A 27,006-nucleotide genomic window follows, 5' to 3' on the forward strand; every position below is an offset into this window, starting at 1 on the left:
GAATACCGCTATCGCCGACAGCCTACCAGCTCCATCCATCACCACATCTTGCTCCTTCCTGCTCGTGCCTGAGGACTTCAAGGGCACGATAGCCCATGTCCCATTACCAAAATGGCGAAAAGAGAAGCTTTCTTTTGAGGGCCTGCAGGTGACAATACGCCTGCGCGGGAGCCGGCAGTGTGGTTATGGGGCGGGAGGGGAGCACGCCCAACACGCCTGCGCGGGAACAGCGTCCTCTCGGTCTACACACAAAACACCAATGGATGAAGAGTCCCCAGGTTCGTGCGGCTGCGCCATGACCCCTGTGAGCTTTCCCAGGCGCCTGCGCGAGACATCAGGTCCCGCCCTTTTAGCTCAGTACGCTGGCGCAGGGCAGAAAGGCGGAGCTTCGGGGCTCCAGACGGATGCCAGCGCGGCTGCGCGCTGGGGGGTACCCCCTTACCGCGGCTGCGCGGGAGCCCGGTCGCCGGCTGTCACCGCGGTTGCGCGCGGCGAGCCGTGATCCCGGGGCGCCTGCGCGGGTGGCTTTGCGGGCGCTCGCGGTAAGTTTGCGCCAAGTGCGCGGCAGCCGGGACGCAGACGGCGGCGGCGGCGAGAGGCGGAGCCCGGGGACCACCCCCCAATACCCTCCCCCAAGTCACCTCACGTACCACAACCTCACCTAACCTCTCAGCCCCCTCCCCATCCCCCCAACCCCGGGATGGCAGCGCCCGCCAGCCTTCCCGGCCGGACCAGCAGTCGCCAGCGCCGGCTTTAGCCTGTGGGACTAGGCCCCGCCGAGGCCTGACCCCCGGAGGCGGGACCCACTGTGCAGTCAGCCGCTGGGCCGGGACTGAGGGGCCGCTCCCCCCTCACGGCCCGTGGGGAGGACGCTGCCGTCCCAGGAACTGGGGGCCGGGGGGTGGGGGGGAGCCTGGGCGAGGAAGTCGGGACCCGTGTTGGGAAAAAAGAAGGGGAACCGGGGTCAGGAGCCCCCCCTTCCCCCAAATCCCCCCTCCCCCCGGGGTTGGGGGGGCCGGATCAGAGAGCGCCCAGCCCGGGAGTTGGATGAATGTGGGAGAAAATGGAGACCAAGACGATCGTGTACGACTTGGATACGTCGGGGGGGCTGATGGAGGTAAGAGTGGCCCTCCTCATCCCCTTCCCCCAGCGTCGGGAGGGAACCTCCGCCCTCCGCCCCACAAAGCCGACCCTAAGCTCAAAGCACTAGAGCACCGGGGGAGGGGGGATTTCTTCCTCGCCCAGTCTCTCTCCCATCTTTGCAATTTGGGGGCTTGAGCTCAGTCTCCGAGGACGTTTGCAGCAGTTTCACCTACCCGCCGCCCTCGATTTTGCTCTCCCGAGTTCCAGCCCACTCCATCTCGTTGCACCGGCGGGCCTCCCCACCCCCTTCTTGTCGGCCCCTTTGTGCTTCCCCCAACACGTCCGGGTACCGGGCTTCGGGCCTCTCCGGAGCTGGGCTTTGGAGTCCCCCACTGTCCATACAAGGAAGTGGCGAGAAGGGAACCGCGCACCCTCTCCCCATCCCCCTACCCTGATCCTCCCCATTTGGAAGAAGCTCTTCTCGTTGTTGTGCGGCAGGAACGCATTAGGGTGGGCTCCCCCTGGTTCCGGGGGCTGAGAGGTTCTGGGAGCAGCCTGGATGGGAGGAAGAAGGACAAAAGGGGGGAGAGGGGTGGGTGACGGAGAAGCCGCGCCGGGGGGGCGACGGACTGCCCGGGAACTCCGAGTATGCACACACGCTGTTTGTATGTGTGTGCAGCAAATCCAAGCTCTGCTGGCTCCCCCCAAGTCGGACGAGGCAGAAAAGCGGAGTCGGAAGCCGGAGAAGGAGCCCCGAAGAAGCGGCAGGGCCACCAACCACGACAGCTGCGATAGCTGCAAGGAAGGTGGAGATCTCCTGTGCTGCGACCACTGCCCGGCTGCCTTCCACCTCCAGTGCTGGTAAGGTCTGGGGACCCTTTTGGAGCCCCTTGGCTGACCCTCCTCGACACATTCCTTCACCTGGCCTGCCCCTGCCTGCTGAAATAACGGGCGCTTGTAGCCGCTAGCTGACTCTGCAGCCGCTGGGGCGAGCGCCTCCCCGCCCCCGTGTGCTGCCGCGAACTGGCCGTTTTGCAGGGACCGGCAGCGGTGGGTCCGGACCCAGGGGTGGGTGTTGGGAAGAATGAGGCAAGCCTCATCTGAGATTGGAAGTCTCTGGGGAGTCGGGACCGAGCGGGCCGAATACGGCCGGCGGTGGCGGGGGAGGAAGGGGAGGAGCTCCCGGCTCAGTGCAGCTTGGCTGCTCGCGCGCCCGCCACCTTCAGGGCTCCTGCGGGGCCGGAATCTCCTCGGGGTGGGTGCGCGGAGCCCTCGGCTGTCCAGCCACCCTGGTCCAGACCTCGGCGACCCGGTGCTTGCGGCTGTGGAGGAAATCATGGAGGGTGTCTCTAGTTCTCCTGTTCTTTGCCTCTCTGTTTACAATATGGCGACCTGCCTTTAAATTATATTTTTATTCTCAGCGCCATTTTGGCTGCATATATGATTTGCAAACGTTTTCCGATGAAAGGTGGGGACAGCCCTGGAGTCCCTTCTGCAGAAGCTCCTTGGGGACTGGGACTGGGATCTCTCCGCTTTGGTTCCTTTCTCTGCCTGGGCTTGCCCCCTGTTGCCTCTCAGAGCTGCCTTCCTCCTCCCTTTTCCCTCCCCGCGCTGCCGCCTCTTAGGAAATCGAGCCGGGTTAGACAATTAAAATTGCCCTTGGGCGCCGATTTCACTTCTCTGCTCCGGATCGGCGAACCCTTCCCCGCAAAATTCTTTGCTGCCGGGGTAGGATTGTGTGCGGTGACTCCGGAAAGGCATTTTTAAGAAGCTGAGAACTGGAAAGCCTTGCTTTCCCCCCACCCTTTCCCCGCCCGCCTTTCTGAACGCGAGGGGAGGGGAGAGACCGAAGAGAGAGGGAGGGACCTGGGTTGATTGCCGCTGCTTGATCCTCCTCTGCAGCTCAGCATAGAAAATCCGGCAAAGAAGAGTTTAAACTCCATCTTCTGCCTGCAGAAATCACCTCTGTCCTCTACACAAATCCCCCATCCGCCCAGCGAACCCAGATTGCATCTTGTTTTGTTCAGCAGCAGTTGACTGAGGCAGGCCTCTGAAAGGAGGCAGGCTGGAGAAAGCATGAGGGAGAGAGGGCTATTTTTTTTTTTTTTTACCACCCCTGGGTTTTTTGTTTTGTTTTGTTTTTGATGTTGCCTTTTTAGCTCACTGTTAACAGGTCGGGAGGGATTTCTCTTAAGGTCTGTCCATTGTTGCATTTACATTCCTTCTCTGGGTTTGTGAAATAGTGCCTACTTTATTTGTACTAATTACAGGTTTTGGAACACTTATTAGACAGATGACTGATACTAAGTCTGTGGTCAGAAGTTATGTGGGAAGCTCCCGTTACCATTCCCAAGATACTTTTGCCTAGAAGGGCACCCCATCTTAACTTGTAATGTTACACAGCCAAAAATGATTATCCTGGATGAAGCTTTGCTGCTGGCCTTTAAATTTTTATTATAAAGTGACTAAGACCAGCTGTAAGGACCTGTGATTTTTTTAGCTTTTCCTTCCTCTAAAGTGTAATCCACTTGGAGAAAATTCCTCTGAAGTTTCTTTTGCTGCCCTTGAACACAGGAGAGAGTTGTATCTGTATATATTGTAATGCTTACAATTTTTTGTGGAGGTTTGATATGTGTGCTTGATATGTTTGATATGGGGGTTGTAGACTTCCCTCTCCCCTCCTCCCCCAGTTCTAGGGATTTGAATCCAGGGCCTCACACATGCTAGACAAGGGCTGAACTACATCCTCTAGACATGGGAGGGTTTTTTTGTTGTTGTTGTTTTGCTTTTTGTTGTTTTTTGAGACAGGGTCTTTGGAAGTTGCCCACGTGGACCTCAAATTTGGGTGCCTCCTGCCTCAACCTCCCAAGTAGTTACCTGGCTAGACTTCTTGATTTAAAGTGTGGGCTAATTTTTTACCCCTGGGATGAAGTGGTGTAAGTCTTATTTGTTTGACAATGCTGAGATTATTTAATAGAAACCTGAAGCATAAAAAAAGTGTTATTTTATCTGAGATTGGGCTTTTAAACTCTGAAACCTAACCTCTGAATCTCTTAATTAGATGTGGTCTAAAACTTGTCAAATTGAAATAAGCAACAGTTTCTGCTTTAGCTGGAAGGAGAGAAAGGAGAGAGAGGGAGGAACTTCTAACTGATGGTGAGAGTCCCATTTGTCCAGGCTGTGCATTTCATTGAATACTTTTTTTTTTCTTTTTTGAGACCGTGAATGGGACCTGGTAATCAGAGATTTGAGAATTGTACTAAATGAGATAGGGTTGCTTCACATTTTCAATTTCTTTTTGAAGATGCCAGTACTAAATGTACTGTTGACTTAGCTGAGTTATTATCTAAATCACATAACTTTCTAATCATTGGTGAAAAGGCAGGAAATCTTTTGTGGTACTGGGGATTGAACCCAAGGCCATGTGCATGTAAGTCAAGTACTCTACCAACTGAGCTATATCCCTAGCCCTAGGAAATCTTTTTTTAAATAGGAATTTCCTGCATGAATTTCATTTGATAAGTAAGACTTATCCTACTTTCCTGCCTCCTAACCCTCACTCACACAAAAGTAAAATACTTCATTAACCAATTCAACCAGCCTAGTGAGGTCAGGCAATTAATATTTCTGAAAAATTTTGATCCCTGAGTATGTTTTCATTAATTTGTCCTATTCATTGCTTACTTGTACCATACGGGCATGAGATTAGGCTACATGACTATATTTTCTCTTGCTTTCCTTTTGAACTAAGACTGGATTATTTAGATAAGTAGTGAAAATTTCCATCATATACAGAATGCATAAGAGAGAAGCTGGAATTTGACAAATGCTGTAGGTGACAATCGCAGTGCTGCTTTCTCCTTTCAAAGTTCTGTGATACAAATCCTTTCTCAAGTCTCTAGTGTCTCTTGCCAGTCTGCTTCACAGTGAACAGGATTTAATAAAATGTTGTAGAAGTGGCCTGGCACAGTGGCACCATCTGTAGTCCCAGTGGCTCAGGAGGCTGAGACAGGAGGATGGAGAGAGTTCAAAGCCAGACTCAGCAAAAAGCAAGGCAGTGAGCAACTGAGTGAGACCCTGTCTCTAAATAACATACAAAATAGGGCTGGGGATGTGTCTCAGTGGTTGAATGCCCCTGATTTCAATCCTCACCCCACCCCCAAAAAAATGTTGTAGAAGGGATTTCTTGGCAAACTACCTCTGGTCTTAGTGACATTAGCCATAATTTTTTTGTTTTTTGTTTTTTTGGGTACTGGGGATTTAACTCATGGACTTGCTAAGTTGCTGAGGCTGGCTTTGAACTCTACAATCCTCTTGACTCATGGGGATTTTTCTAAGATAAATTACTGAAGGAAATGACTAATCAAATAAGCTATTTTCATTGCCCTGTCTTTTTTCAGGGGCCACAGTGTTGTTATGAGGAAAACTCATCTCTTCCCAATTAGATGGGAAGCCATATTTTGGGGTTTTCTGTAATGATTATCTGGGCTAGGGAATGAATTATTCTGTGCTCAGTAGTACCATGACCTCACTGAAGAGTTAAAATTGAGAAGCAGAGGTCTTTGTTTAAGTGATGTGTAATCATTTTATCCAAGTTTAACTGGTTTATCAATTATTCAGAGTGATAATAGGGGTTACTAAGCTTGCCCCTAGAGAACTGGAAAGAGATATGTTTTTAAGTGTTCCCTGGTGAAACTGATCTTTGTCATAATAATCATGCTGTAAGTTGAGCTTTCTGAAAATTCAGATTTTCAGGGACTAATCCCTAAAAATCTGTTAAATAGTGTAATAATTGGTGGTGGTTTAGATGTTGCTGACCCATCTTTCTGTGTGAGAAATGGAAAAATTGTTGTCGCTGATAGAGTGAATACCATAAGGCATCAGTAATGAGGCTGACTAGAAATTGGCTGGTTTCCTCTCATTGCTTTCTCATGGCATTTTGCTCCAGACAGGGACCAAAACGGTTGGATTGAGAAGTGCACCTACCTCTGCAGACCTCAACATGGTCCCTTCCCGTCAGACAGATTTCTGTAGCATTTGCCTCCGCATGTTATATTTGGAATTGTTGGCCAGCTTTCCTCTCTCTGGTGTTGGCAGCAAGATCCAAAATGAGGTTTTCGAAGAATGAGAGTAAAAAGGTCTCTGCACAGGCAAAACTAAGCTCAGATTGGAGTTTTGCATATTTAATTTTCAGTGAGTCATAACAAAGGTTTCACTCACAGACTCTAGAATAAAAATCTTTGTTGTTTGAATTTCTTAAGGAGTGGGTTTTCTGTGGTTTTTGTTGTTTAACTCCTCATTAGACTAATATCAGGTAAACAATAAATTAAAACACTTTTATTTTAACATTGTCTTATGAATCTGTTGTTTTTAGCCAGTAAATTCTTAGAAACCTGATGCTAAAGAATAGAGGTTACTATGTCTGAATTCCCTCTCCTTCCCTTACTCTGCCCCATCAGTAGTTAAATGATTCCACAATACACAACCTGATTGGTTTAGGTTTTTATTTATTTATTTATTTATTTATTTGGTACCAGGGATTGAATCCAGAGGTGTTTAACCCAACCCTTTTTATTTTTTATTTTGAGACAGGGTCTCAGTTGCTTAGGACCTTGCTAAGTTAAGGCTGGCTTTGAACTTGTGATCCTCCTGCCTCAGTCTCCTAAGTCTCTAGGACTTTAGGTGTGCACCACTATGTCAGGTGCTAGTTTGATTTTATGTTTATTTTTGTTTCTTTTTTTTCTTTTTCTTTCTTTTTTTTTTTCTTTTTTTCTTTTTTTTTTTTTTTTTTTTTTTTTGCATTTTCTGTAAGAATAACATGCAATCCTAGTCCTGGGTTTAATTCCCACCACTGCAGGGGGAAAAAAACAACAAACAGAGCAAGGCACAGTGGTGAGAGCTTGAAGCCTTAGGAAAAAGGATCACTTGAGCCCAGGAGTTCTAGGCCAGCCAGGGCAACACATTAAAGCCCCCAACTCCAAATAAATAAATAAATAAATAAACAAACAAACAAACAAAAAATATTTGGTGTGTTTGTGGCCCAAATGGCTTAGGTTGAGAGAGGAAATATCAGAGATATTAAAATATGGAAAAGGAGGGGCTGAAGTTGTGGCTCAGTGGTAGGGTGCTTGCCTAGCATATGTGAGGCACTGGGTTCAATTCACAGAACCACATATAAATTAATAAATAATCAAAGGTCCATCAACAACTGAAAAAAATTTTTTTTAAATGGAAAAGGAGATAATACTCCTAAAATGTGAAGATTTCTGTGTAGATTAAAGAAAATACTTAATGGTACAGTTGGAATTTTTCATTTTAGACCTATTCCAAAATTAATTGCCATACTCCTTAAAAGGTAGGACGCAGTTATGATTTATCAATTTCCCACTACTCCTTAAGGCTCTCAAAGTACTTTATAAATGGGCTCCACTAATATATTAGGACAATTTGGGGCCTTTGTAAATTATTTAGGTGTTTTTTATAGACATGAATGTGCAAGGATTACTGCCTTATTTTGAATCTGGAGGTGAGATTCATAATAGTCTGTTATAAATTCTTGGTCAAGTATTCTTCCAGGAATATTTTTTTTAAAGCTACATCAGGAATGTACAATTGTCTAATTTGAACTGTAAGGAGATTCAAGTAGTCATTACTATGTGTTGGAAGAAACTCACTGTATTTTGATATTTGTTAACCTCTAAGCGAAAGTACAAGTAATATATCAGATTACTCAAAGGGACTCAGTAAACCTTTTCTTTTCCTTTTTTGGTACCTAGGATTGAACCCAGAGTCACTTAATTACTGAGTCACATCCCTAGCCCTTTTTATTTTTTATTTTGAAAGGGTCTTGCTAAGTTCCTGAGGTTGGTCTGAACTTTTAATCCTCCTGCCTCAGCCTCCTGAGTCACTAGAATTACAGGTTTCCTGCTTCAGTAAACCTTTTCAACGTTCATCCTGTTGCATTTACCAGTACTTCAACTTGTTTTCATGGTTGAACAATATTCTGTTGTATGAATGTACTAATTTTGTTTATCCGTTCATCAGGTGGTAGACAGTTGAGTTGTTTCTGCTTTTTGCCGTTGTGAATAATGGTGCTGTGAACATTTGGATGCAAGTTTTTGTGGATATGTGGTTTTCCTTTCTTTTTAGATGTGCACTTATAGATGGAATTACTGGGTCCTTTGGTAATTCTTATGTTTAGCCTTTGGGAGGAGCTGCCAGGTTGTTGTCCAATATGGCTGCATCATTTTATTTCCCCATTAGCAATGAGTGAGGGTTCCAGTTTCTCCACATCCTTGATAACACTTGTTATTATGTCTTGATTAAAACCATCCTAGTGGGCATGAAGTGATGTAAAAAGTTTCTTCTGTGAAATCTAGTCAAGATGGTTCACCATCTTGAAGTGAAAAAGAACCTTACAGTGTAGCTTCATATGTTGGTATTTCAACTTCTCTGGGTAATTTCCTAGCAAAAAAGTCTAAGGCTGAAAGTTACCCTAGAGGAAATAATTAAAAAAAAAAAAAAAAAAAAACCACCTGCCTTTGGGCAGGGTGCCCACCCAGACTCACCAGCCACAATAGAAAATTTCTGTTTAGGCATTTCTCATACTTGGCCTTATTTTAGGAAGTTTTTTGTTTTGTTTTGGCAGTGCTGGGGAATCAAACCCAGGATCTTGCCCATGATAGACAGGTACTCTATATCCCCAGCCCAGGAAGAAAGATTTAATTGCCTTTGTTTGATTGGTAACAGCTTGGAGTAGAAATACCTTCAGAGCAATTAATATGCTGTCTTTGGAACCCAGTTAACAAGATCAAAAAGTTGTTTGTACACTGCAGCATGCTCACCTGTTTATGTATCTTTGTGTAAGCCTAGATAGTAGTAAATAGGGAGACAAGAATACAGAGAATATTTGCCTGAAGGTTTTATATAGCTCATAAAAAGTAATAGTTTGCTTTAATGCTCCAGACAGGATTTTTGCTACCTAGAAATGCAGATGTCTTCCTTCTTAACAAAAATGGGTACAGTTTTTCTCCTACATATGACAGTAATAGAGAATTAGATGAAGCTGAATGTTGTGTTCTTTTGATTATGAGTAAGAAATCTATCTCTAAACTTGCTTGTCCAATCCCCAGCACATATACAATTCCTTGAGTTTGTGGTTAACAAGGCTACCGTGACAGAAGAGTCTCTTTGGACTTCTGATGGCCCCTTGCTAAATTAATGTGGCGCAGGCTCCTGGAAATGTATTCTCGTTTTAAGGTGTCAGAGTTTTAAGTCACCAGAAAATTAAGGGGGAAAAAAAAGTCTGTTTCCCCCACCTCTTGGCTTCTTCTTTAAGTTCAAGGTCCTAGGGAGTACAACATGATCAGCTGCATTGCCATTCAATGAGTGACACTTATAAGAGCACCTCTGCATAATGCTAGTCTCCCAAGAGACACAGGACAGGAGTAGGACTGTCTCCTTGCCAGTTTCCTGAAAGAGGAGGACATTGTATTCAGTACAAGTCCTAGACCAAATTTCAGAAAGGCACTTTGCTACTGCAGATTTGACACTATGCCCAGGACGCATGCACAGGTCACTAGCTGATTGCTTTTCCCATGACTTGAGAGCAGTTAAGAAGAATGAGAGGGTGACTCCTTTTCCTGCCTGCAGGTTTCCAGATACCAAAATCCTCATCCTTTAAGCCTAAGGTATTTATTTATTTATTTTTAAGTCTTTTCTTTCTTTCTTTCTTTTTTTAGTTGTAGGTGGACACAATACCTTTATTTTATTTATTTTTATGTGGTGCTGAGTATCAAACCCTCACATGTGCTAGGCAAGTACTCTACCACTGAGCTACAACCTCAGCCCAAGCCTAAGGTATTTGTAAATCTAGGTCTCAGCAAATGAGAACAAAAATGAGGTTTTAGCATATTTTGTATAGAAAGCAAAACTGAAGGCTACAAAATTTATTAATGAAAGAAAAGATTTGATTTTGACCCATTGACTGGAAGGAACTTGACCACTACCTGGAGCAATTATTGATTTCACAATAAGCAAATTTCTGATGTACCTTGTAGATAAGTGAAGATTTTCATTTCTTTTTTCTCTTGGTGGTTCTGAGTATTGAACCCTGGAGCACTTTATCACTGAGCTATAACCCAGACCTTTTTGTTTTGAGAAAGGGTCTCACTAAGCTGCCTAGACTGGCCTCAAACTTGGCAGTCCTCCTGCCTCAGCCTCCTGGGATTACAGGCATTTGCCACCACACCCAGCTGGTGAAATTTTCTAAGTAATGAAAAACATTTTTTTCTCTCTCTTTGTAGTGCTGGGGATCGAACTCAGGGTTTAGTTCATGCTAAGCACTGAGCTATATTCCCAGCCCAGTAATGAAAACTTTGATTTGTTCATTCAGAGCCATTTGTCCTTCCCTTTTACTATCTTTGCTCGGAACAGATGCTCACTAAAACTGCTTAAAAGCCCTTTCCCTCTTCTCACTGCTGTATAATACCAAGTAGTATTACAAATGAGAGACATGCAAAGAAAAACATTGATTGGGGGATGGAAACGATATCTGGGTTATTCCAAGGGGGTGATGTCTTCATTTAATACACACACACAAGGTGACCATTGCTTCCCCCAATTACATTTGCTTTCCTATATGTTAATCACTTTGTTGTTTAATTTTTGCCCTTCTCCTATTTCCTGATAAGTTATACAGGATATCTCCCAGGAAATGTTTCCCAATTTTGACAGAACAAAAAACACTTAAGAGTAAGAGCAAGATTGGGAGACACTCCATGCCAGAACATAGTGTCATCTTTCCCACTGATCTGGGCTCTGCATGAAACTCTTTTTGAAATAAGCTTGAGAGAGCAATAGAGGACTCTTCTTGAGGTTTGACTTTTAACCACAGCATAAAGACATAATTTTAGCTCCAGGCCAGGCAGAGGTGAAGGAACCTCAGAATTACTAGCAATCTTGAGTTCCAAGTGGAACCCTGTTTGTGGCAACACAAGTACACTTGCAGGTTTTTATTTAACATGACCCAGGGAGGGATAGTTTGGGGGTTTTGTTTGTTTGAGACAGGGTCTTGCTCAGGTTATCCAGACTGGCTTTGATCTTGTTATTCTCCTGCCTCAGCCTCTTGAGTAGTTGGTATTACAGGCCCAGTTGAGAGATATTGAATATTATTTTTCTCTTGTCTATATATGTGCAGAGAAGCTAATGCATTGCACAGAACTTTGAGTGAATCTAAATAAGTCTCTGCATTATGAAATTGGGCAACACAGATCTACTCTTTTCTTTCTACCACGCCTTCGGCTTCTGTGATGAGCTAGAAGCTTTAAAATTCCCACATTCACTGAACCATCAGCTAGAGTTCTGCTGATTATCGGGGTTTTTTTTTTAATATTTATTTTTTTTAGGTTTAGATGAACACAACACAATGCCTTTATTTTTATGTGGTGCTGAGGATTGAACCCGAACCCAGGTCCCGCCCGTACTAGGCAAATACTCTACCGCTGAGCCACAATCCCAGCACCCTGATTATCAGTTTTAACAAAGCTTTGGAAACATTAGTGATAAACTATATGGTGAACTTTTTCAATTGAAAATCATCAATTGTTGGTTGGATAATACTGAAAATTATACTCCATTAATTTCATCAAAATGTATCTGAATAGATTGACTATGTTTAACTTCCCTTGATCTTGCTTGCCATTTTTTTAAAAATTTTTTTAGTTGTCAATGGATCTTTTTAAAAATTATTATTATATATTTGTATGTGGTGCTGAGAATTAAACCCAGTGCCTTACACGTGCTAGTCAGGCACTCTACCACTGAGCCACAACCCCAGCCCCCCCATTGCTTGCCATTTTTTGAAAGAGCATCATCTTTTTTTCTTGGTGCTGGGGATTGAACCCAAGGGTGCTTTAGCCCTGCTATAACCCCAGCCTAAGGCAGGATCTTTTTTTCTTTTTTTTTTTTAAAGAGAGAGTGAGAGAGGGGGGAGAGAGAGAGAGAGAGAGAATTTTTTTTAATATTTATTTTTTTAGTTCTCGGCGGACACAACATCTTTGTTGGTATGTGGTGCTGAGGATCGAACCCGGGCCGCACGCATGCCAGGCGAGCGCGCTACCGCTTGAGCCACATCCCCAGCCCCTAAGGCAGGATCTTGCTGAAGTTGTGGAGACTGACCTTGAAATGCAATCCTTCTGCCTCAGCCTCATGAATAGCTGAGATTATAGGTATGCACCACTGTCCCTACCCTGAAAGAGCATCAGCTTAAGTATAGAGAGAATTTTGTCACTAATTTTGACTTTTTGATAAACATTGTTTGCTTTATCCCTCTTTTGTGGTTGTCATGGTTTTGCCTGCCATAGCCATTCTGACTTAGCAAACTGTCATACTAAAGGAAACACCTAATTTTGTGATATCCGACATCTTTGTAGGCTGTGGTTTGTTGGTGTTGAAGTAAGCTGTATGTTAAGAAAAGTCTGCAGTTTAACAGCAAATGACTCATGTCCAAAGCTTGTATGCCTTCTGCATTTCTTAAAGGGCTTCCCTCAATTGTTAACATTTGTGTACACCTATGGGTAGACCTTTAGGATGATCATTCTTTGCTTAAGGGTCATCCTAGAGAAAAGTGGATCAAAGGGAAAAATCATGGTTGTCTATCTCTGAGAAGTATATTAAACTGCTAAATAGGTCACTGGGGGTATAAGTGAAAGGCTGTGGAAGCCCAGGTTAGCACTTAGCTGTGACAAACCATGACAGCATGGTTTGTGATAGCAAGCCCAGGAGATTACTTCAGTCCTGTGTGTTTGGGGGGGCTGGGGTTTGAGAAAAATTGGGGGATGGGAGAGGGTAATGGTAAGAGGAGGGAGCAAGTCCTGTGCTTTGTGAACCAAGTAATATTATTCTCTTTCCTTACCTTTTTTATGACCCTGTCATTGGAAGTAAATTAAGCAGAAATCCCTCTTTAGGGTAAAGCAACTGAGTCTTAAATAAAAACTTGTTCTCTGGATTTAGCCGAGTTATTTATTTATTTATTTTTATTGGCTTTCTTTTTTCTTCCTTTCTTTCTTTTTTTTTTTTTTTTTCTTCAGTGCTAAGGCTTGAGCATAGGGCATTATGCACACTAGACAAGCATTCTATCACTAAACTATACCCCCAGCCCCTTAGTTGCATTTTTAAGTATGGACATTTTTAGTGTTCTTAGTTTTCCAAGCCTTTATAAAATTTTAAGTCCAATCACTGTAAACTGACTCAGATTCTTTTCTTTTTTGGGGGGGGGGGGTACCAGGGATTGAACTCAGGGGCTCTCTACACTGAGCCATATCCCCAGCCCTATTTTGTATTTTATTTAGAGACAGGGTCTCACTGAGTTTCTTAGTGTCTCACCATTGCTGAGGCTGGCTTTGAACTTGCAATCCTCCTGCCTCAGCCTCCCAGCTGATTATAGGCGTGTACCACCAAGCCCTGTTGGCTCAGATTCTTGAGGTGTGTTTGCAAAAAAAATATGTCCTGGCTATTTCCTTTTTCTTGATACATCACTATCAACTGAACAGTAAGCAGTTTTCCATAGCTCTGAGTCTTGTATGGAATACACAGTTGCAGTTGTCAATTCTTCCTTCCAATGGAACATTCCCTGGTAGTAGTATTAGAAAATGATTATTTACCCTGATGCACTCCTGTAGTCCCTGCTGTTGGGGGGCCTGAAGCAAGAGGTGTGCAAGTTCAAGACCAGCCTGAGCAATTTAGCAAGACCCTGTCTCAAAAAAATTTTTTAAAGGGGCTAGGGATAGCCCAGTAGTAGAGCACTCCTAAATTCAATCCCTAATACTATGCTGGGGGCACGGTGGGTGGGTGGGTGGGGGAATGACTGTTGAGGTCAGAATGTTGACCCTTTTCCAAAACCATTAGGTTCCAGCATTTATCATGAAATGATGAATGAAGCCCCATTTAAAAAATGGTTGCATGCAGCCCAACTTTTTTTGTAGAGAAGTCAGGATTACAAGAGTAGCCAAGCCAGGCCACCGATACAGCAGACCCTGTGGCACTGGGCCCAGCTTGTGGAAAAGGTAGCGGAGGAAAACATCCAGTAAGGTTGCTGGTGCTCTACCCTCCCTCTTTTCCCTGAACTAACTTTTAGCACTCTTCTTCAGGTGCCCTTTGCTGAGAGGATATTACAAGCCAGTTCAAAATACAAGGCAATAAAACTTGGGGGCACAGTCAGCTAGTTTGAAAGAATTGTATGCCTGTGGAAGTGACGCAACTAGCTAAGTTTCTCAATGGGGCATTTGTAGTGGCCTGGCACTTCATTGGTTTCCTTGTTAACATTGCCACTGAGGCTTTGCATGAAAAACTAGCAGTCCTTGTATTTTTTATGTACTTTGTGGTATTAGCTGTATTTGAGTCAGTAGCTAGAATAAAGGAGGGTAACAGATTTAAGGTTTAGGCACCCCATGAACTTTCTGCTTTCATCTCTCCAACATCCTTCAGTAAGGCCATCTTCTTTGCCTTTGAAAGGTAAACCATACTTGAAGATAAAAGCTGAGACCTACCCAAGTGTCCAGAGAATGCTTGCTGTTTCTACTGACATTTGAATTTCATTAAATTGTGTTCTTCTGTTTCTTCAAAGCATAAATCGTTAAATTTGCTACATTGCTATGGCTTCTAATTTAAATTAAATTTTTTTTTAATTATCAGGGAGTGGAAGAAGGGGAGGAAGAGAGAAGTGCTAGAGAATTACATTGGCCAAATTATATTATTATGTTGTGTGCATGTACAAATAAGTAATAAAAAATCTCACCAAATGTACAACCAAAATGGACCAATTTAAAATGTGGAAAAAATGTTGGGCACAATAGCACACCCCTGTAATTCCAGTGATTTGGGAAGCTGAAGCAGGAAGAGCACAAGTTCAAAGCCAGCTTAAGCAACTTAGTGAGCCCTACACAACTGAAGAAGACCCTGTCTCAAAGTTAAAAATAAAAAGGGCTGGGGATGTGGCTTGGTGGTTAAACATCCCTGTGTTCAATTCCCAGTACAAAAGAGAAAAAAAAAATAATTAAACTATACCTAATATGTCTTAAGCTTTTATTAGAACATTTTTTTAGTTCACAGAAAGAAAGTTCTGTGGAGGTTTTTTTCCTTTCTTTTTTTTTTTTTTTGAAACCAGGGGCATGCTACCACTGAACTATATACCCCCAGCGCTTTTCCCTTTTCTTCAAATTTGCAATCTTCCTGCCTCAGCCTCCCAAGAACCTGGGATTTCAGGTGTGCACCACCATAATTTTTTAAAAGGCTCATAGGTCCCTGCATAGATCAAGATGGCTGCCAGGAGGCTGAGACATTATTGTGGTCCTGTCAACAATCACATTCAGTCACCATTTTGGCTACTACTAGTACATTTTCTGAACTGTCTGAGAGCAGCAGGGCCAGTCTGAGAAGAGTATATATTATCTTTTGCTGTTGGTCTTACAGAATTCTGCTAAATATAATTGCAGGATTTTTATATGATAGTGGACCTTAGATGGATGGATGAAACCTGTGAACTGTGAAATTAAAAATCAAAACTGCTCAGTGCTATTGTTTGCTTGCTGAACACTCCCTCCCACCAAAAGAAGACAAGGGACATATAGATAATGATGGGGGCAGTCAAAACTCTCTTAGTCTGATATTTCAGCTGAATATGCCATAAATGGGTAGAGAGCTTCTGATTCCTGGAGAATGATGGATTCTGACAGGAGGGACCCCTACCAGTTCATGTGACTGACCTCTTTTATAAAAGAATCTGAGTGGAAGACTCTTGGTATATTGTGTTCAGACATGTTGTTTGTATAGTGTTCTTGTTAAGTATTTGTATTAAATTGAATATTTTGTCCAGGAAAGAAAAGTGGAGTGTTCTTTCATAAATATTTTTCATCCTCTTGTCTTGTTTTCTTTTGTCCTAAGATATACACTAACACTTTTAATTTGGTTAAGTGAGATTTTCATGTCTCTCAGGTTACTGTTGGCTCAGGTTTTGTGATGCCTCTATCACTTAGATGTATGGTCAGTTGAAAACCACACTACAGTAACCTCACATATTAAAAAAAAGAAAAAGAAGGTCCAGAGCTTAACACCATTTTATCTGAATGTTGTAACACACACACACACACACACACACACACACACACACAGGTCTCTGAAATAAAAGGCAGTCGTTCTGCTTTGTGGTCTCCCTCCACCTTTCCCCTCCTCTCTTTGTTCTCTTATTTCCCCTCCCCCTTCTCTTCTTCCAGTTCCATATAGAAAAACTGTTTGCAATGGTAGGTAATTAACACGGTGCTATGGAGCAACAGGTCCCACTGGTGGTGACTAAATCTGAAGTAAATGTTAATATCATGCAGGTTCACATGTATTAATAGGCGAGGGAGATAAGTGAGGTTAGATACAGCCACTCTGCTTATAGGTCTTGAAATAGATCCTCTTAATTAGAAAGCCAAGAACCATGACAACTACTAACATCTTCCACTTGCAGTGGTGAGTTGCAGCCTCATTAGTGAATGAAAGAGGCATTCTAAATTAAAACTGGACTACATCCTTTGGCTGTGAGTTGGGATCATCTGGCTCTGGGCTTTGAATCTTTGACACAGAGAGGTTTGCGCAGGCATTATGGTAAGATTTGGGGTGTGTGTATGGTTTTCTCCTTAGGACTCCAGAATAGATCCATCTAGACTCCTTCATCAGTAGTAGGAATGAGCTATTTGGATTTGTTTATGGGAGTCTGGATATGTTGCAGTCATACTGTAGAGGCTGGCTTTAGGATTTTTTTTTTTTTTTTAAGTTATAGTTGGACACATTACCTTTATCTCTTTATTTTTATGTGGTGCAGGGGATCGAACCCAGGGCCTCGCACATGCTAGGTAAGCCTCTATCATTGAGCCACAACCCAAACCCAAGGAAATTTGAATTTTTGGAAAATTAATGTTCTTGACCAGCTTTCCAATTAGGTTGTGTATAAATACTGTTTTTAACAGTTGGTAAGCCTTCTCCCTGCCTCAGAGAGAGCCACACCAAACTCTGAGAAGCATATCTTTCAGTTGTACATACAATCTGAAGATTCAAAGCATTATTATAAGCTATTTTTTTTTCAAATTTATTTTTTTTAGTTGTACTTGGACACAATATCTTTGTTTTATTTATTTATTCATATGTGGTGCTGAGGAGCGAACCCAGGGCCTCACACATGCTAGGCAAGTGCTCTACTGCTGAGCTGCAACCCCAGCCCCATTTATAAGCTATTTTATAACAGAGTGTTTTTAAGTTCAGGTAATAGTTAAAGTAGTGAGTTGGAAAGCAGTGAACAGTTGTTTTGGGCCAGAAATTGCAGGCCAGAAGTTTTGTTTTGTTTTTAATCTTTTATTGATTTTATTTTTTTAATACATGACAGCAGTGGAATGCATTCAAATTCTTATTACACATAGAGCAATTTTCCATATCTCTGTATATGAAGTATGTTCACGCCGATTCATGCCTTTATACATGTACTTTTTTTTTTAACAATTCCTTTTTATATATATATATTAATTTTTTAGTTGCAGATGGATACAATACCTTTTTTTATATATTTTTATGTGGTATTGAGGGCCGAACCCAGGGCCTCGCACACGCCAGGTGAGCACTCTACCATTGAGCCACAACCCCAGCCCCTGCATTACAATTCTTAATACACATATATACCACAATTTTTTATATTTTTGTTTGAATATAAAATATGTTGACACCCAATTCAAGTCTTCATACATGTACTTTGTATAATGATGTCAAATACATTCCACCATCCTTGCTAATCCCCTGCCCATTCCCTTTCCCTCCCACCCCTCATCCCTATCTAGAATTCATCTAATCCTCCCATGCTCTCCCTCCCTACCCCACTATGAGTCAGCCTCCTTATATCAGAGAAAACATTTAGCATTTGTTTTGGGGGGATTGGCTAACTTCACTTAGCATTATCTTCTCTGACACCAATCATTTACCTGCAAATGCCTTTGTTCTTATTTAAGGCCAGAGGTTTTTTGTTTTTTTTTTTTTTTTTGTTTTGTTTTGTTTTGTTTTAATATTTTTTTAGCTATACGTGGACACAATATCTTTATTTTGTTTATTTATTTTTATGTGGTGCTGAGGATCGAACCCAGTGCCTCACATGTGCAAGGCAAGCGCTCTGCCACTGAGCCACCAACCCAGCCCAAGGCCAAAGGTTTTTAACAGATCATCTGGAAGGAAACTTAAGCATGACAGAGAAGATGTTCTGCTAGAGCTCAGTCCTCAGAGAACACTCTTCTCTACCTGTCTCACAGTATTGCATGCCATATTGTTTTGAAGCCAGAAAATAGAGGTTCTTGCCCTGTTCACTAAAGAGCTACTTGTTTTCCAAGACAAGTCAGCTGGGGTACAGAATACACTGTTCCAGGGTTTACATTCCTATGATGTGAACAGTTCTGAGAAGGAAGCTAAAGGTTCAAACACTGTCCTACTCTATTTAGACTTAAACATTTATTCCCAGGATGAATGTTCCCATTTCAAGAAACTATCAGGTAGTTTGTCAAGAAGCAGAAATAAATCTGCTTCTGAAACTGTGGTTTCCTCCTGAATCCTTAATTGCACAGCCTGTCTTTTTAATTAATTGTCTTACCAGTGCCAGGACTTGAACCCAGGGATATTCTACATTGAGCTACATTTTTCAGCCCCCCACTTTTTTTTTTTTTTTTTTTTTGGTTAGGGTTAGGCAATTTGGTGAGGCCCTATCTCTAAATAAAATATAAAAAACTAATCATTAGTTTTGCTTTGTATTCATCCTCCAGTGTGGTACCTAGCTCAATGGTTAGTGAACAGTGAAAACTCAGTAAATATTGACTGATGTTGAAAGAAATGTTTGGCCCTTAAGTTAAGGAAGGTACCCTACCGGGTTCCCCAGAAATAAGAGAACTACTAAAAGTCTTTTTTAAAAATAGCCTTTGGGGGCTGGGGATGTGGCTCAAGTGGTAGCGTGCTCGCCTAGCATGCGTGAGGCACTGGGTTCGATTCTCAGCACCACATAGAAACAAAATAAAGATATTGTGTTCGCCTAAAAATAAAAAATAAATTAAAAAAATAGCCTTTGGTTTCAAGAGTATTAAGAGCCAGGAAACTTTGATTTGGATTTTAGTTCTGCTGCTTAACTGGCTCCATGACTTTAAATAAGTCAGTTTTCTCACCTGTATGATGAGAATTAGAATTAATTATCTCCTAATATGGTAGTTAGGATCAAATAACAGCATCTGTTGAATACTTGTGAACTGTAATATAGTAGATGAAGTTCTCATTCTGCTATTTCTAGGCTTTAGTGATTAGGAAGCATATTGGTATCTTTATAGGCAGCATTGTCTCACCATAGAGTTTTCATGAATTTTACTGGTGAGCAGCTGAAAGTGGTAAAAGAAGCTCAGCATTACCAGATGGACAGTTGAGGTGGGAAAGTCCTTAAAACCGACTTCATGGATACCACAAGGATGCAGAATCACCTTTCTGCCTGGAAATTTCCTGATAGGGAGCAAATAACCTCTTTTGGAACTGGTTCCTGAGCTCTCCCAGTGGCAGTCTATCTTTTCTGGAGCCATTTCATAAATTCTTTTCCTCTAGAAATTTGATTTGAAAGCTGCCTTCTAAAAAGCTTAAAAGGAATTGCTTAGAATAGAGAGAAAATACAATTATAAGAAAGGTTTATGGTGACAGTGCCTATGTTCCAGCTGTGCGTATGATAATTTCCTAGAAATGTAGACCTTCCTTCCCTGTCCATCCTCTTAGATATCACTGCCTTCTCTCAAGGTACCCCCTTTTCAGTTTTGTATTTTTTTCTTCTCATTCTTTTTTTTTATTTTATTTGAGACAGGGTCTTCCTGAGTTGCCCAGCCTGTCCTCAAACTTGGGATACTCTTGCCTCAGCCTCCTGAGTTGCTAAGATTATAGGCATGCACCTGGCTATCAAATTTGTTGTTTCAAAAGGCTACTCTGAATCTAAGAAAGCAGCAAATCTAATCAAGTAATGAAATGATGGCCTCACTCTTCTAGATGTTCTGTGCTTATCCTGGAGACAACACCTGGACTTCCTTGAACCACTCCTTAAACTCATAGCTCCTGTGCCTTACTTTAAGGCAATCTAACAAAAGAAGCCTGTGGCCATAGTGTAGAATTCTGGGAAATGTGTGTTCTTAAAACCTAGTATCTCTAAAACTGATACTTTAAAAACCTACAAAGAGCTACTTTAAAGAAAAATTTTAAGCATTTCCTATTTTGAGAGGGAGAGAGCATCAAAAATGAGCTAGGCACAGTGGCCCACGCCTGTAATCTCAGCTCAAGAGACAGGTGGGAGGATCGCAAGTTCAAAGCCAGCCTCAGCAATTTTACAAGGCACTCAGCAACTCAGCAAGACCCTGACTCTAAATAAAATATTTTTAAAAGTCTGGGGATGTGGCACACTCGCCTGGCCTGCTAAGTGAGCTCTCTAGAGTTGAGCCCCAGCCCCCAAATTAAAAATGTTTAAGATTGGAAGACTGGAGATATAGTTCAGTGATAGAGCACTTCCCTAGCATGAATGATGCCCAGGGTTCTTTTTGCAACACACACACACACAAAAGACAATGTTTAAATGTGGAATTAAGTATGAAGTTCTGGTGAGGGGAAGGTCTGTGTGATTGTGGGCCATGGCACTGAAATGAGCTGAGACAGAGGTGAGAAACAGCATGGGCAGTGTTTAGGGATCCAGCTGACTGATGGAGCTGCAGAAGAGACAGAATCCACAATACTAAGGAGCTTTAACTTTATTTTGCAATGGATGGAAGGGTGCCTTTGAAGGGTTTTTTCATCAGGGGAGTGATGTGATCTGAATTGTGTTTTAGATAAATCATTCTGTCAGCAAGGTTGGGAAGAAATTAAGGGAAGCATGAAGGGTAGCTGGGAGACCATTCACATCTTGGTGAAAGATCTAAGCCCAGATCACTTTGTCTTGCCCTTCTCTGCTTTCCATATTTGATGTAGGATATCTTGGTACAATGCCAGCGGGCAGATGAAAAGAAATGATGAAAAACAGAATCAGAAGTGACAGCCTTCAGGGTTAATTTTAATATGACAGCTGCTGAAGCATAGCAGAGTCTGTAGGCCTTTGCAAATGACATGCATGCATTTCATTAGTTTGGATATGGCCTATTGTAGAAATACATTGAAGAGAACCAGGGAAGTCTTTATGTGACATTCACCTGTGGTTTCTAGGGCTTGAAGACCTGTCCCAACAGACCACTATGTCTCCAGTTTTCTGCTTCCTGGTAAGCATCCTCCTGAGATTCTATTAAGGAAACAGGGAGGAAGGGAAGCAATGAACTGTGAAGGCTTGGTGAGCATCTGCATTTATGCTTAGGACTCTAGGGAAACATGGCAAGAGCTAGGGAAATTTGCCAGGCCAAAGCGCTGTTTTAAGTAGAAACCGTAAAATTTTAAGATTTAAATCTGAGTCCTTTAGCATCGTAAAACTACATGAATTGGGCTGGGGTTGTGGCTCAGTGGTAGAGTGCTCGCCTTGCATGCTTGAGGCACTGAGTTCGATCCTCACCACCACATAAATGTAAAATAAAGATATTGTGTCCACTTAAAAAATAAAAAATAAAAAGTTTTTTAAAAATTACATGAGTTGGGGGATTTGTTGTTTTTACTATTTGTTACATTCTTTGAAAAAAAATTTTCCTACCATTCTAAGAAGGTGACTCCAAGAGTAAAAGGTAGAAATTTCTTAAACAAGCATAAATGTAACCTTATTCTGTGCAGAGTGGTTGGTTTTTAGGCTTTGATGTTCAACAGAATCACTTTGAGGTCTTGTTAAACATCAGTGGCTACGGCCCATCCTAGAAATTTTTATTCAATAGATCTGAAATGGTGTCAGAATTTGCATTCCTAATAAGTTCCTGGATGCTGTGTTGCTGCTGAATGGGAACCATACTTTGAGAACCACTGTTGTTGGCTAGGCGCAGTGGTGCATGCCTATAATCTCAGTGACTTGGGAGGCTTGAGGCAGGAAGATCAAAAGTTCAAGACCAGCCTTGGCAATTTAGCGAGACTCTTTCTCAAAATAAAAATTACATTTTGGTGGTAAAGAACTCCTGGATTCAATCCCCAGTATCAAAACAGGGGATCTGAGACTGCACCTCAGTGCTCAGTCCCCCAGAAAAAGAGAGAGAGAGAACCACTGTTATAAGCAGTAGAAATGTGACTCTCAATGATTTAATAGTCTCATGGCTTTTGGTGTACCTTAATGGAAATCAGTGACCTCGAGGATTTGTGAGGCCCAGCCCTACACAGCTCATTTTGATTCAGTCTTGACTTTGTATCTCCTGCATATACAACCTCCTTATTACAGAAATACAAAGAGGGAGGAGATACAATCATTGTCTTGGTCTCTGTAGTTGAAAAAATAATAATAAATAAAGAGGGATTGGGGATTTAGCTCAGTGACAGAGCACTTACCTAACAGGCAAAAGGCCCTCGGGTTCAATCCTTGGCATTGGGGAAAGGTTGGTGTGGAAACCAAAAAATAAGGCAGCAAAAAATAAATAAGAGAACTATGACACAAAGCAAAATACAAGTGCCAAAAAATGACAACTAAACCATGCAGAAAGAGATACAAGTTACATATATAATCTGGAAAGAGCTCATGGAGAGAGAACTGTGTCTGGTTATCTATTACTGCATAACAAACTACCCCAAAACTCAGTGGCTTGAAACAGAAACTAGCTATTATCTTTCACAATTCTGAAGGTTGACTGGGATCAGCTGGATGGTTTTCTGTTCCACGTGTTGCTGGCAGACACTGCAGTTGTTTGGAGGACAGATTGAGCTGGTATGTCCAAGATGACACATTCACATAGCAGTATCTGGTACTGCCTGTTGACTTGGAGTTCACCTGAAGCTGTTCATTGGAGCACCTCAAGTATCCTCCTTGTGGCTTCTCCCAGCATGACAGCAGGGCTCTGAGATGGAACATTCCAAGCACATAAAAGTGGAATCTGCAGATCTTATAAAGCTCAGGCTTGGAAGTTATACCACGTCATCTCTGCTGCATTCTGTTGATCAAAGCAAATCACAAAACAAGCCCAATTGTACAGATGGGAAATGAACTACCTCTGAATGGGAGGCGGAACAAAAATTTGCAGCCATTTTGAATCCACCACAGGTTGATTGAGGCAGGCCTTAAAGGATGGCAAAAAAGAGTTTTGACAGGCATAGCTTTCCTAAAGGAAGGGTATTCCAAAGGAAGAAATAGCAAGTTTTCAGTTTAATCAGGAGAGAGGGTAGCTGATGTAGGCCAGGGAAGATGGAATGGGGCTATGTGGCAGGGGACTTTGAACAGCAAGTGGAAGAGCTTAGGCTTAGACTGAAAGACTTTAAAAACTGTGGAAGACCTCTTGGTGATTTTATTGGCACTGTGCAGAGTTTGAGAATGATTCTTCAGGCTCCAAACTAGTTCTTTATTCCTTTTCCCACAAGTTCAGTGTTAATAGAGCTGGATTTGGCTTCTTTAAGGTTGAGAAGGAAGATTCATTGCTCAACTGATTATAAATGATGCTGAGTAAGCATTTTGAAGGATAAGATATCCAAATAGGAGTTTAGGAACATGCAGCTTGTGCCAGGCCTACTTAGGCTTTTTCCTGCTGCATCAAAGGGTTAGTTACTTAGTCTTGCCCTTGTCTTTTCCTCACAGTAACCCTCCACTGAGTGAAGAGATGTTGCCTCCCGGGGAGTGGATGTGTCACCGGTGCACTGTTCGCCGAAAGGTAATAATGCTGCTTCCTGAAGGCTTTGCTCACAATGCCAGATCTAGAGCACTGATACTCTGGAGCTAAGATTGCCTGGCCCTGAAGGCATTTTCATCCCTTCGCGTTTCTTCTCAGTCTGAAATCACCCTACTCACCCCATGGTGACTGTTTGGAATCTAGTAGGGCCTAAAAATCCAAACATGGGTTGCTAAAATGGGCAGAAGTGTGTTAATTTACTGAGCTACATTTAGTTACTGGTGACAGGAGTAGTCTGATCTTACCGACCTCCTGTAAATGGCCTGAATGTGGCAGCCATAGCTGGGAAACAGCAGAGGAAAGGCCACTTCTCCAGTTTGATGGAAAAGGGGTTTTTCTTCTTACCTAAGGCAAATAAGTCACTGGTTTCCAGAGACTTGGCCAGGTGTATTGGGGAGAGGAGTTTGAACCCATTTTTCTCTTCACCTACCCTTCCCTTGGCTTTGATAATTCAGTACTGGCTTTAGGAACATGGTTCATTATTTCCTGCTTTGAGAATTTTTGTTAGGTATAAGAGTTAAATTCTCACTTGTCAAAAAAGGAAGTAGAAGCGTTTCCACTCAGATTATGACTGACCCAATCTTCAGATTACAGGCTGTGGATTAGAATTTGTAAGTTGTTAGCCAACCCTTGCCCTCCTGCACACTAATTATACACCCAGCAACTTTCCTTTGTTGTGACATCACCACCTTTTCCTGGCCCCTGAATATGATGTCACAATGGAGAATGACTTCCTTGATTGCAGAAACAGGATGAGGAGATGATTCAGAGATTGTGGTTTATGTCTGTAACAGTTTGGGGCCTTTAAAAAGAAGATAAACAGGCTGATCTTTTTTCAATGTGTGCACAAGAGTTCCTATTAAAAAGCAAGCCCAAGCCAAGTCAGTCACCTAACCACAGCTATAGTTTAATTTTTAAAGTCCATAAACCAGGCTGTCTTCCAACATCCTTTCCTGTGCATCCTCAATTAGATTAGAACTAGGCCAGTTGGAGATACCTGCCAGCCAGAAGGCATTTCAGGAACTTGCCATGCAAAGAAGCTGGACCTGAAAGGGTTGGGAGAAACGAAACAGAAGAGGTAAAGCCAGAAAATGAGGATTGAGAAAAGGAACTAACATTATGTCGATACCTATCATATGCTAGGTGTTTTGCTATTTACTCTTATTTCATTTAATCTATGCAGCCATCTATGGATGCTAGTAGTAGATCTCTATTTTAGAAAGGAAGAAACAGAGACTGAGAAATGTAGAGTAACTTTTCCCATGGACTCAAAGGAATTGACAGAGCCAATATTTGAACCAAATTCTATCTCATTTTAAAGCTCTGTTGTTGTGTCTTTTATCCGTTTTTTTTTTTTTTTTTTTTTTTTTTTTAAGAAGCTGGGCTACTTGCTGGGAATTATAGTAAGCTTTTTTCAAAATAGGGTGCTTCTCCTAGTTGCCACTCCAACCTGCATTCACATGGACCTCTTTGTTTACTGGTACAAATCTGCCTTTTTCACCATCATCACTCTGTTTGGGGCTCCTGTATTTATAATGAAGTTGATTAAAATGAAATATCCTCTGGGCCTCTGATATTTAGGTCCTATCATGATTCCTAGTGGAAGCTAGGTCTTTCCCCAGCTCAGAGCCATCCCTTTCAAATATGTGACCTTCTTTGTCTCTACCATTTTTCCCAGAAAAAGAGAATAAAGTTTTACTCATCTCGCTTTGTAGGTAGAGAAATTTCCACCCACCAGCCTGAGTCACCCAAGGTCAGAGGGAATCGGTGGCAGAACTGGGACAAGATCCCAGATCTTCTGACTGGAGACCAGTGTTAAACCTTCCCTTGGCCAGTCTATTTGGAATCCTAAAGGAAAATGTATTATCAGTCATCCAGTCCTACTGAGTACACTTAAGCTTTTTCCATTTCTCCATCTTCTAAGAAGTGTCACTTTCAGAGTTCTAGTTAAAGTTGAAACACTGGAAGCCATCTTTCTTGGACACCATGATTGACCTCCACACGCTATCAGCTCTGCCTTGTAGTTAATTATCTTATGTGCCAGCACCCGGCCTCCCTGAAAGGGGAACTCTACTGGCCTGTTTTACCTTTGCTTTGGAACATTTTCTCTATTTTAGCAAAGTTTTAAAAGTCATCAGAAAGTCAGGATGCTCCAAAGCAGACTACAATGCTCTTGTTGATTTTCACTGTTATTCTTATTAAATTTATTCTCATTGTGTTAATTTTTTAGCCTTTTGAACCTGTACTTTGTATACAGATGATATGTATCATGATGAGTTAGAGTTAATGATGTGTAATTTGTGTAATTGTTTCTAATTTTCCAATACTTTTTGGTGATTTCCCCACTGCAGTAGTTTTCTCAGCTTTAGTTTAGTTCAATTTAGTGTGTCAACTTTAACAGACCAAGTCCCAAGGTGAATGATTCTGTGATATGTAAGGGACTTTGTGATTTTCATTAATGATCTAGCAGGACATTGTACACGCATCTCTTTCTATTTTGTGGTACTTTTCATGATGGGCCCACCTATTCATTTGCACAGAAACGAGAGCAGAAAAAGGAGCTGGGCCATGTCAATGGACTGGTGGACAAAACTGGCAAACGGACTACATCACCCAGCAGTGACACTGACTTGTTGGACAGATCAGCTAGCAAAACTGAACTCAAGGCCATTGCCCATGCCCGGATTCTGGAAAGGAGAGCCAGCCGGCCTGGCACCCCCACATCCAACGCCAGCACAGAGACTCCCACCTCTGAGCAGAACGACGTTGATGAGGACATCATTGATGTGGACGAGGAGCCAGTAGCAGCAGAGCCGGACTATGTGCAGCCCCAGCTGAGGCGGCCTTTTGAGCTGCTTATTGCTGCCGCCATGGAGCGGAACCCCACCCAATTTCAGTTGCCCAATGAACTGACTTGTACCACTGCACTACCAGGTTAGCCACACCATCATCATATCTCCTCCCCTACCCCAGCTTCCCCAAAGGATTATCATCCATCAAAGAGCAGTGTTGCCTGTGTAGCCACTGTCTCACATTCCTATTCCTTGTTATGCCTGGAGAGATCTTTGAAGGTTTTTAG

At 42.5% G+C, this 27,006-nt stretch overlaps 1 protein-coding gene across 5 annotated transcripts in view; it reads left to right on the plus strand.

Moving 5' to 3' along the window:
- The first annotated feature begins 411 nt into the window (after window positions 1–411).
- Window positions 412–27,006, plus strand: part of PHF12 (PHD finger protein 12) — a 44,239-nt gene continuing 17,644 nt past the window's right edge. Inside the window, exons 1-4 of one of the 5 annotated variants that reach the window (XM_081272950.1) lie at window positions 412–1,117; window positions 1,763–1,944; window positions 23,837–23,909; window positions 26,468–26,861. In XM_081272950.1, the coding sequence (XP_081129076.1) occupies window positions 1,052–1,117; window positions 1,763–1,944; window positions 23,837–23,909; window positions 26,468–26,861 (715 nt within the window). In that variant the 5' untranslated portion in view covers window positions 412–1,051. Of the gene's footprint in view, window positions 1,118–1,611; window positions 1,945–23,836; window positions 23,910–26,467; window positions 26,862–27,006 lie in introns of those variants that run through there. The other 4 variants (XR_014019533.1, XM_081272951.1, XM_081272949.1 and 1 more) reach the window with 4 other exon arrangements.

The sequence above is a fragment of the Spermophilus citellus genome (genome assembly GCF_964194105.1).
Source record: "Spermophilus citellus genome assembly, chromosome: 17".
Taxonomy (NCBI): domain Eukaryota; kingdom Metazoa; phylum Chordata; class Mammalia; order Rodentia; family Sciuridae; genus Spermophilus; species Spermophilus citellus.